We start from the raw sequence: 10,791 nt of genomic DNA, 5'->3' as shown, positions 1-10,791 counted from the left end.
GGGTGCTCGAGGTAAGAAACACCATCGAGTCACGTGATTTTAACAATTGGAAATCAATATATTGATCACAGATACATTTGCTGAAGACCGTTTTGCGCTAAAGATGTTCTAGATAATTAAAATACCAAACTGACCTATGTCTAAAGTAGGACTACAATTCTACCACATTGTATTTTACACATTTTACACAGTTTAAAAAAGAGAAAAAACTAAGTCAAAACGAGCGCGTGCTCCTATTTTTTTCTTTTTTTTCCTTCACGCGTCCTCTTAATGCCATATTACGGGATGGTACAAAACGTTACTCGTTAAACCATAGTGTTAGGTCTACTGGCCTAAAGCCTGTATTTTATTTAATTAAGTCATAACTTTAAAATACATATTTTTTAATGCAGGATGGGAGAAAGGATTTATCAAAATTATAGGTTGATGGTTTATATGACGCCATTTCAACATCAGTGCACAAATGTAGGCTATTTGAAGATCTTCATATTATTATTATTATTATTATTATTATTATTATTATTATTATTATTATTATTATTATTATTATTATTATTATTATTATTATTATTATTATTATTATTATTATTATTATTATTATATATGAGCATTGATATTAATATTAAGGCCTATAAACTGCAAAATCCTATTTTCCTTTTTGTCTGAAAGCCAAGGGAAAAAATAAATAAAATAGGCCCATGTGTAACTCAAGTTGAAATCACTTTGTTTTGTGAGTTGTACTGAGATGATACATGCGACTGTAAAACGGCAGATTAAAGAAACAGGCTCATGTTTGAAGGACTGTTAGGCCAAAAGTAAAAAAAAAAAAGAAAAGTGAAAATATGAGGTCAATCATACAGAAGAAATTGTCGTGACTGAGACACTTTTGTGAACTTTGTGCGGGTCCTGATGCAGAGGGATCCTAACTTTGTGACCTGCCTCATCCCTCGCGCCCAGCCCCCTCAGGCACGCGCCATGTCATTAATCTCTGTCACTCAATACTTCGATCCGGTTTATCACTAAGCGCATAAATGCAAAACCATACAGTCCGTGGGAAAACAAAGTTTAGATAAAGCACTTCACATGCAGCTCGGACCCTCATGGTTTCCACACGGTCCCGGGGCTGACTTGATTTGAGCGGCACACGTCAGGAGAAATGCGGCGTGATAGTGACACACGGTGGCCTGTGGACTGAAAGAGGGGCATACTAAAAACTTTTTAATCCTACACGTCAAATAGGCTTTTACAAACTAAGGCAGGGGGACGTAAACGTGAAGGGAAAATGCTTATCAAAACACTCCTAAAATATGTAATATAATGTTCAGAAACGTAAACATTGGTTTGTTCAAAAATGACAGACCACTAAATAACTGACTCACGTGCATTAAAAGGTAACCAATAACAACAGTTAAAGAAAAAAAATACCTATTTCATGACTTTGGCTCAAATCTCAGTTTGACCCGCCCCATATGTTTAATACATGGATGCGCGCGCCCCCATCTCTCTGCCACGCGCTCGATCAGCTCATAGGGGAAGCGCTACTGGAGTAGAGATGAGACCCAGCCCTGGACAGAGCACATTCACAGGAGCGCGTAGCACGGAGGACAAAGCACGCTGATACAGTTTGGAGCCACAGGACCAGAGTGAATTCGGATTGATCCGGAGTTTTATGATCGATGGATTGGTGCCAAACCAACGTGGCGGTTTTCGGCTGAATTAAAAAAAAAAAAAAAAAAACAACGCACGAGGAGAGACCGGGGAACGGGCTGGGAGGGCAGGCCGGGGCTAACTTGTAGATGCTCTCCACAATGGAGCTCACCATGGACAGCCTCCATCCGCAGCAAACGGGGGACCTCATGAGTTCCCCTCACTCACGCCCGTCGCCGCCTCCTCGGAGCCTGGTGTCCCACAGTGCGCGCTCTTCGGCCATGGTGTCTGGAATGGCTTCGCTGTTGGATGCTGGGGGTTCCGGCGGCGACTACAGGACTGACCCCTCCGCGCTGCCCGCACACATCCACGGGCCGTCCATCAGCATGTGCGACTCGGGCATGAGCCTAAGCAACACATACACCACACTTACCCCGCTCCAACACCTGCCCCCGATCTCCACGGTGTCCGAGAAGTTTCATCACCCGCATCACCACCATCACCAACGGCTGTCCAGCAACGTGAGCGGCAGTTTTACCCTTATGCGGGATGACCACCGAGGATTGGCTTCCATGGGGAACCTCTACAGCCACTATCCCAAAGACATGTCCGGCATGGGCCACAGTTCGCTGTCGCCTCTGTCCAGCGGCTTAGGTTCTTTGCACAACGCCCAGCAGCCACTCTCGGCATACGGGCCGAGCACGCACCTTTCCACGGAGGCGAAGATGCTTCCCCCAAGCTTTGAGTCCCACGCGTCTTTGCTCTCCCGAAGTGACCAAGAGCACCTCGCTCGGAGTTTAGGCGGCCACAGCCACGGCATGATCTCCAACTTGAACGGCATGCACCATCACCCGCACAGCCACCTCCACTCGCAGTCTAATGGAGCGGTGATGGAGAGGCACCACCACACGCATGGAGGCGGGCAGGGGACAGCCGGGTCGGGGATTCAAGCAGAAGAGATCAATACGAAGGAAGTAGCGCAGCGGATAACGGCAGAGCTGAAGAGGTACTCCATCCCACAGGCCATTTTTGCCCAGAGGATCCTGAGCCGCTCACAGGGGACTCTCTCCGACCTGCTGAGGAACCCCAAGCCGTGGAGTAAACTCAAGTCCGGCAGAGAGACCTTTAGAAGAATGTGGAAGTGGCTCCAGGAGCCCGAGTTTCAGCGGATGTCTGCTCTCCGTTTAGCAGGTAAGACTTTGATAAGAATGAAAATTTACATAAATGTAGAGCCTTTCTAAATTTAAAAACAATACAATGAAAAAGGTAGGCAAGGAAAGGTTAAGTTATACTTGTTGGTTAAACTGCATTATTTTCACTTCAAAATTTGAAGTGTGGCAGCCAAGAAGGGAAAAAGCTGACAGACCTGTAGCTCGCTTATGAATTCTGTTTCAGGAAGAAGCTGTACTTTCACGGGAAAATTTGTATTATTCACTTGGACCATAAATATCTGAACCATTTTTAGATGACTATCCATGTATCAGCCATGTGTTTTCACAGAAACAAGAACGCGTAAAACCTGACAATGAACTTTACGCAGGCCTCATAGTTTCAGCACCTCGGACAGTTCCGCGCACAGCCTCACGGCGTGGAGGCAACGAGGGTTTGTCCCAACAAACATTTAATATAATCAAATATATGACATTAAAATACAGCTAGATAGTCTACCATGCAGGTAATTATATGTAGACAAATTTAAAACAAACAAGAATAGTTATATTTATACAGGATTGTAAAGGATCTACGCATTTTATTCGGTGAATAAAACTGCAGGTCTATTTTTGAGCCACACACCATAAATCGCCATTGATTTGCAATAAAAACAGTTCCCTTCCGTCCTTCTGACACCTTTCTTTCTCACGATTTCCCATTATAAACAGTAGTGGCCTCGGTGCGTGCTGCTGTGTGTGTGGGGCGGTAGACAGTTTCGCGCTGGAGAAGCGGGTGACCCCAGGCTGCCTAATCAATACGCCAGTTCCCACTCTCCCTTTTAAATGTGGCGCACGGATCGATTCTCGTATCGGGAGCTGAAAGACGCAATAACCACACGCGCACTCTGGCTTTTCATTTAGTATAGTAAAAGCTCTAAATTTAGCACTTGCGCCGGTGTGACTGATGAGCGCTTTTTACAGAAGACGCGCTTTTCCTGGTTTGATTTAGGCGTAAAAATATGACCGCAAAGTGCCTTACTATAGTCTGAAGCACCAAAACATTGTCTACCTACAGACACCTCCCAGTCCAGTTTAAATGAGAGCTGGGTGCTATATGAACTGCTCTGATGAAATATTGATTGTAAGTGGGACCTGTGGATTTAGTAATATAATACAAATAATAAACAAGAAAAAATGATAATATAATAATGGAGTGAACTCATACAGCCGGGCAGGTAGTAGGTCATAAAGCAAGGATTAGAAGCTGAGGCTGCGAGTGTCGTTAATAGTGTAGCTGTGTCTTCCCAATGTTTGCCTGGCTTTGCACATAAAGATCAATACGACTCTTTCCTCTCCCCAACCCCCTTTGCTTCATCCTCTCCTTTCTTATTTCTCCTCTCCTTGCAAGAGTATCTGACTGTATATTTTTGGTTAACCTGGCAACAGCTTGGTCTGAATCCATCATTGCTGGGAGAGAGTAGAGCGGTTTTATAAAGCCAAGCTATGCACGCAGCCATTTTCCATTCTCTTCCCTTAGCCATCTTTTAATGCCCATCAAACTTGCCTGCCCATTAAAGATTCATACCAGTGTGCTGCATCTCATATTTTCTAAAGAACACAGGCAAAATCACCATGTACAAAACTTCAGTCGACCCTGCTTAAGTGCAAAAGCGAGAAAACAAAACTGACACGTGGAAAAAGGAGTTGGAAGAACCAGGAGATGCCATTGATTGAGAGAGGGCAAGGCAGGTTTGGGCTTTGTGTGAACAGCCAGATAGAGGCAGTAGTGAAAGGATCAATATCTACCTTAATAATTGATAAGTCCAAGAGAGACGGAGGGAAGAGGGCCGGAGGCAGAGCAGGGCTAGCTGCTTGTAACAGCATCTCCTAGGTAAGCAAAGTCTGATCATGTGGTTAACGGCTGAGGACCACACACCGCCTCACCGCCTTAAAACAACCCACAACGCAGGGTGTGTTAGCGGTTTTGGAAACACACTGTTTACGCCCCAAACATCCAAGGAAACATCAATAACACCCAACCAATAGCCACAAGGAAGGTGTAGACTTCCCACAAGCATCCAAAAACGTACATCAGAACACATCAGAGAGGTTAAAAAAGACTGAGAGGCAGACAGTGCAGAGGAATTTACTCAAAAAATCAAAGTTTGTTCTGAATAAATATTGAGCGCCCTTAAAGATTGAGCAGCACAAAAGAGGTCAGGCATACAATTCATAGCTTCTTCAACTGCTTTAATTAAAGAATTCACTTTTTAGATCATTTTACAGCACATCCTCAGATTATGTGGAGAACCCTTCAGCAGTTTCTACCCAAATATATAGAATATTGTGGTTAAAAAAAAAAAAAACCTTTTCAGACAAAGCAGAGATCATGGCATTCTATTGAGTAGTAGTAATGAGTGGTTTCTGCCCATGTCAGCGAATCCTCAAAGCAATCCAAGGTTGTGATGTCATTTGATTTTAGAGGTTGCTATGCTTTATGGGGTTTGTAATGCATCTTTATAGAGGCGTGCGGGCATCTGAGTGCGCGTGCACCTTCACGTGCACATGTGTGTGACTGTGTTATAGAGTGTGTCTGCACTATACATTGTTCAGGCTTATCTGACTCGCTCTGAATCGGTATTGATTTCCTCTCTCCTGCTCTCCTTCGCTCCCTCCTTCTCTCCTTCCTTCCTCCCCCTTTTCTCCTCCTTCGTTCACTCATGGCGTTGCATCAGCAAAGCACAGCCACTGCCTCCCAGCCTTATTTCATCTCCGCTTCTTTCTCATTGAAACTGAACTAATTTGGCACAGTGCACTTTTGGCACAGTATTTTGAAATGTTTTGACACGGGGAGTGAATGACAATAAATATGTCATGTTCAAACTAAACCTGGGCTCTTTTGCAATAAAGAAAACAGCTTTTAATAACCTCACAATCTGCCAAACAACTTTTTAACTAATGTTACACCTCATAACCCCGGCCAAGCTCCCTCTCAAATATACTCAACAAAAAGCAGAGCAAAGATTGACTGTAGCTTTGTGTATGTAGAATTAGAGTGCCTAAGTCAAACTGATGCTTCAGCAGTAAAAACATGTATTTTAGTGGTACCTTTTATGTTGTGTTTTAAACAGTGAATTCTTAAGCCCATAAAGCATGAGGAGATAAGCAAGTTTGCATCACTAGTGCAGATTTTATGAGGATGATAGGCCTATTCTGAAGTTGGACAGGCGTTACAGACTTTATAGACTGAAACACTATCTAATCGGTTGTAAAGCTGCCGATCACTCGTCTCAACAAGACAAAACAAGCCTAGCATTGACAATTTAACGAAAGCTTTCAAATAATCCAATGCTGATCAATGGGGAGGATTTTAAAAGGACGGTACAGTTGGATTTGTATCTACAGTGCTCACAGAAACAACAAGAGATGGGTGGAGTTATTTAGTCGTTTTTTATGTCCCCCAGCAATGAATAGGCCTATAATATGATCAATACAGTCAATGAGCATACATCTTGGGAGAGGTGTGACACAGAGTGATTGACACCCCTGTTTCTCGCCTGCAGTAGTTCGTCCAGGGCGCGAGAGGGCCCGTCTCACCGCACACAAAGCCCGATCTCAGCAGTCTGTCCAGGCGTCGGCTAACAGCAGCACGGTGCGGTTAGTTCACCGTCTGCCCCTCATACACCCCCCTCCCTACACACACACACCTCACTTCCATCCATAGTCAAAGTGTAGCTAAATGTGTACATGTTTATGTTTGTCTTCTGTCACTTTCGAACTGTTTATTGTTGCATTATCAGACTCTAAGGAACCTCATCTTAGTGATACCAGATGCCCTTTGACAGTATCTAATTTCAACCTCATCATGACTTTACAAAATAGGCCAAACCAGTGCGTTTAATGTGGAAGAAAAACAAGAAATTAAAATCCTCTCTGTCGTTTACATTATCTAGGTTAGACTATTGTATATTGTTAAGTTTCCATTAACTTAGAACACTGTAAATTTATAAATAACTGATAGAAAGAATAGAAGAAGGAATAGGCAGTGGATTTACTCACAGTATAATGCATTCGTCAATAGAAAATATAGTATCATAATAATCAATAATAACAACATTAACGAGCCATAAAAGATCATTTTGGCTTTTTTGTTCATCTCATTGGACGTCATGGGCCTAACTAAGCACTCATCGTAGACTGACTCACTTTCGGAGTGAGCAGAAACAACAGGCACTTAAGTGAGCCAGAGCTGCTCTCAGGACAAAACACAAGTGCATCTTAACATGCTGCATGACGGGCAGGTTAATCATTACATGAGCGTGAGGTTGAAAGTGGCCGTTCCTTGATGCCTATAGTGTTGTTGAGACTGTATGAAAAGCTGTACCTTGAGTGGAGAACACTTAAGACGCCGTCACAATACTTGTCTCCTCAGAAAAGCCCATTTGGTAATGAGACAACTAAAGATAGCAGCTCGGCTTTGGATTCTGTCTCTGGAGAGGGTGCTTTAATGAGCAGCCCTCCTCCCTGTGGTCCAATTCATTGCAGTGAAGGGAAGTGTTCAGGGTCCTCATTTGAAATAGACCTATTGATTATCTGAAATATGTATTGACCTGGTGCTAACTCCTGGCTTTCACTTGGTTAGGAAGGTGGCTGCGTTTGCTCACAGTCCGCCTCTACTGCACTGGTGTTGGCATTGTAAAATAGCCGGCAGCAAAACTTGTTGGGAAACAGGCATTACATATTAAATTATCACTATATTAGCACTAGCATTCAGTCATTACATTAGGGAGTATTGAGTAGGGTTTGAGGCGGCACTTAGAGAGCCGCGAGGAGATTCTGGCATGGCCGGGACTGAACCAATTGAATAAACGTTCCATGAAATGCTTCTGAAGTGCGGATCAATCAATGCAGGAGCTATCAATCTGAGGGCAAATTAAAACAATTGAGGAAAACAACAAGAGGAAAACAGTGAAGGAAGTCTAGGCTTTGGAGTGATGTGGAGGGGAAGCTGTGATGTTGTAATCAAAAAGACGCAGAGGCAGATCCATAGGTTTGTAATGGGCCTTTGTTTGCAGCTGGAACAATGCATGCCCACATACAGCCCTGTATCCACATGTGCACGCACGCATTCGTATTGATCAAACCTCACAGTCAAATCTGTTTACTGCTGTTGTCTAAACCTGCTGTAAACTCATCAATCATTTGCATACACCACCTCCACACCACATTTCCTCAGAGCTGCCCATGCTCCTCCATCATCACAGAAAGAGCACTGGGTTCAATCACATAATGTCAAATTGTCTGGCCCCATGCAAGTGTTGGCTCAGAGGAAACCACCAAGAAGAGCAGAATTGATAGGATTTGCCTTTGTAAATCATTCCACTGCTAAATACACACCAGTGGAACATAACCAACAAAAATCGGGATGCCAATAAGAGAAAAACTAAACAAAAATGCATATAACCAGTGTTTGTAATGCATATAAGCACTGTATAGTTTCCCCAATAAGTGAGTAAAAAACTGAAGTAGACCTGTAAATATACAAATACAAGTACACAAAGTAGGCCTACAGTACTCCACAGTCCGTTTGATTTGGGCTCTACATTAAAGCTGGACTGTTGCCATTTGTCTATCACATCCCTTTGTTCTGCCACTGATAAACAATTTCGTCTACGTCTGTCACAACGCGCGCTCCCGCTCCGCTCCCCAGTGCCACAGACACACGCGCGCGTCCACACACACCTCGGTCTTGCGGATCGATATGGATCGATATGGTGGGGAAGGGAGCCCTGATTACTGGACCACGTGTTCGAGAGAAAACCGCGGAAAATCGATCATTGCAGCTTTTTAGGGCAGCAGAACAGAACGGACTCCCTCCAGTCTCCACAGCCAGATCCTTGGCTCCTGACGGTGCATGCAGCCACGGCACAGCGCCTCTTTGTCAGCACTTCCCATCACGCTCCTCTGGTTTCAGCCCGGGCGCACGGGCTGCGCACGGACAGAAAGTGCAAACTGTTTACTGTGCAGAGAACAGCGCCTTTTTAACAACTCGTTTCGTTAAGGTAATAACTCAAAAAAAAAAAGAGGCAAGATGCAATCTCAGACCTTAATTAGTTGCGAGCACAGCTCCCTGCAATAATAATATTTATTGTCAAGTAGGCCAATAAAAAAAGGCTAAATACACAAAATGAAAGAGTAAAAAATAAAATAAAATAAATAAATAAATAAATATATATAATATATATAATATAAATAAATTGATTTGGGGTAATCATAAGTTGTTTATATTTAATAATTCAGGCTAAAGGCTTTTTTCTTTCTTCGTAATAGCCAAACGATCGTAAGATAACAAAAGTTTTCCTTTGAAGTTGTTTTGGATTAATGTTGTGTTCTTGAGCCAGCTTTAATATTGGAAGAAGCCTCGCGCACAGAAGCGCAATATAATAATAATGTGGAAAAACTGAAAACGTGACCAGATCCTTTATTGCCAGCTGCTCTGGTCTTTAGGCTGCTTTGCTGCGGGCTGAGTGTATTCCATATCTTCAACATAAACAGGGCTGACTCGACACATTGCAAATGTGAAAGATTTTGACCATGTCTCGATGGAATAAATGAGCCTTTTGGACGTGCGTGGCAAAACTGCCAGAGGACACAAATGAGGACAGTTATCCTGAGACAAATAGGCTAAATGTTGCGGTCCCTGATTTAAATGGTCTATTCTCTAATGTCAGGCTGATTTTTTGTGTAAAAATAAGGCCAGACATCGGTCTCCCATGGATCTATTTGAAGCTTGGAGTTCAAAGTCAAATATTTATACCTCTACACCTTGTACTCAGCAGGTGTGTGCGTGTATAGCACTCGATGATTTTTTTCTTTCTAATTTCGTTTGTGCCGTGAGTTGGACTTAGAGCACAGGGCAGTGTGTGTAATTTCAACATGATGCGAATTTATTCAGAGGTTGCTGCTATAGGCCTGTATGTAGAGACAATTGGGCTATTGATTTCTTATTATTCTCCTTTTTAAAACTTTCAGTTTCCACGTTTACACTCAAATCTGAAGGTGCCTACAGCTCACTGCAGCAGCCAGTAGGTTTATTACGAGTTTAAACGTGTATCCATGTTCATACATTATCCATCTTTGTTCATGTGCAGTGTGTGGACTTGTTGCCTGCATTACTTGCTAACTTGTTATTAATTAAGCCACTATGGCTTTGTTTTGTGTCTGCAGCATGTAAACGTAAAGAGGAGGACCGAGGACGCGAGCGCAGCCAGGTTCCCAAGAAGCAGCGGCTCGTGTTCACAGACCTCCAGCGGCGCACGCTGGTAGCCATCTTCCGAGAAAACCGGCGCCCGTCGAAGGAGATGCAGCTGACCATCTCACAGCAGCTGGGCCTGGAGCTCTCCACCGTTTCCAACTTCTTCATGAACTCCCGCCGCCGCTGTCCGGACCGCTGGGACGCGGACGAGCACGGCCACGGCGTGCACGGCCACGTACACGCGTCCCACGGGAACAACGCCTCACCAATCCAACCCGGGACCTCATCTGCGACCACGTTCTCCAAAGCCTGACTGACAGCAGAGATAGGTGCTCTCCAATCATTTCTGATGCTAACTTCACAGTGAGGTCTTCTGAAGAGGTTACTGGGTGTGTAATCTGCTCGGATTTAGTCCGGACCAGTCTGGTAGTTATACTTTCACTTTACTTATACACCAAAGATCCGGTAGCTTTAAATTGGCCTACAACATGGGGCTCTTTAATTCCAAAGATGCGTCTTACTGCAACAAAATGCACTGTGTTGATAAGAGCAAAATTTCAAATGCCTTTTGTCGCACCAAAGAACCACTTAAGCTTTAAATCAGCAACAACAACATCAACAATCCTGATTGAGAGGTGTGTGTCAAGTGTGTGACCTGCTAACCGCCTCTCAACCCTCAATCACCGCATGCTCGTGCAACGTGCGTGTGTAACTCGTTTCCACGTTCAGAGATGTGTT

The 10,791-nt window shown here is 43.8% G+C and overlaps 1 protein-coding gene across 1 annotated transcript; it reads left to right on the top strand.

Annotated features, from left to right (window-relative positions):
- The first annotated feature begins 1,808 nt into the window (after positions 1–1,808).
- Positions 1,809–10,366, top strand: onecut3b (one cut homeobox 3b). The gene is made up of 2 exons (XM_033982109.1): positions 1,809–2,838; positions 10,026–10,366. Exons 1-2 carry the CDS (start codon positions 1,809–1,811, stop codon positions 10,364–10,366), a joined length of 1,371 nt encoding a protein of 456 aa, XP_033838000.1.
- The last annotated feature ends 425 nt before the right edge of the window (positions 10,367–10,791 follow it).

This window comes from Periophthalmus magnuspinnatus, chromosome 17 (genome assembly GCF_009829125.3).
Source record: "Periophthalmus magnuspinnatus isolate fPerMag1 chromosome 17, fPerMag1.2.pri, whole genome shotgun sequence".
Classification (NCBI taxonomy): Eukaryota; Metazoa; Chordata; class Actinopteri; order Gobiiformes; family Gobiidae; genus Periophthalmus; species Periophthalmus magnuspinnatus.
The sequence above is the reverse complement of the archived record's forward strand: the minus strand, read 5'-3'. Positions and strand labels throughout refer to the sequence as shown.

Bases quoted from the DNA above. Each gene is read 5' to 3' on its own strand.
- onecut3b (XM_033982109.1), top strand. From the start codon at position 1,809: ATGGAGCTCACCATGGACAGCCTCCATCCGCAGCAAACGGGGGACCTC. The intron at 2,839-10,025 runs GTAAGACTTTGA...TTGTGTCTGCAG, and splicing joins GTCTGCTCTCCGTTTAGCAG to CATGTAAACGTAAAGAGGAG.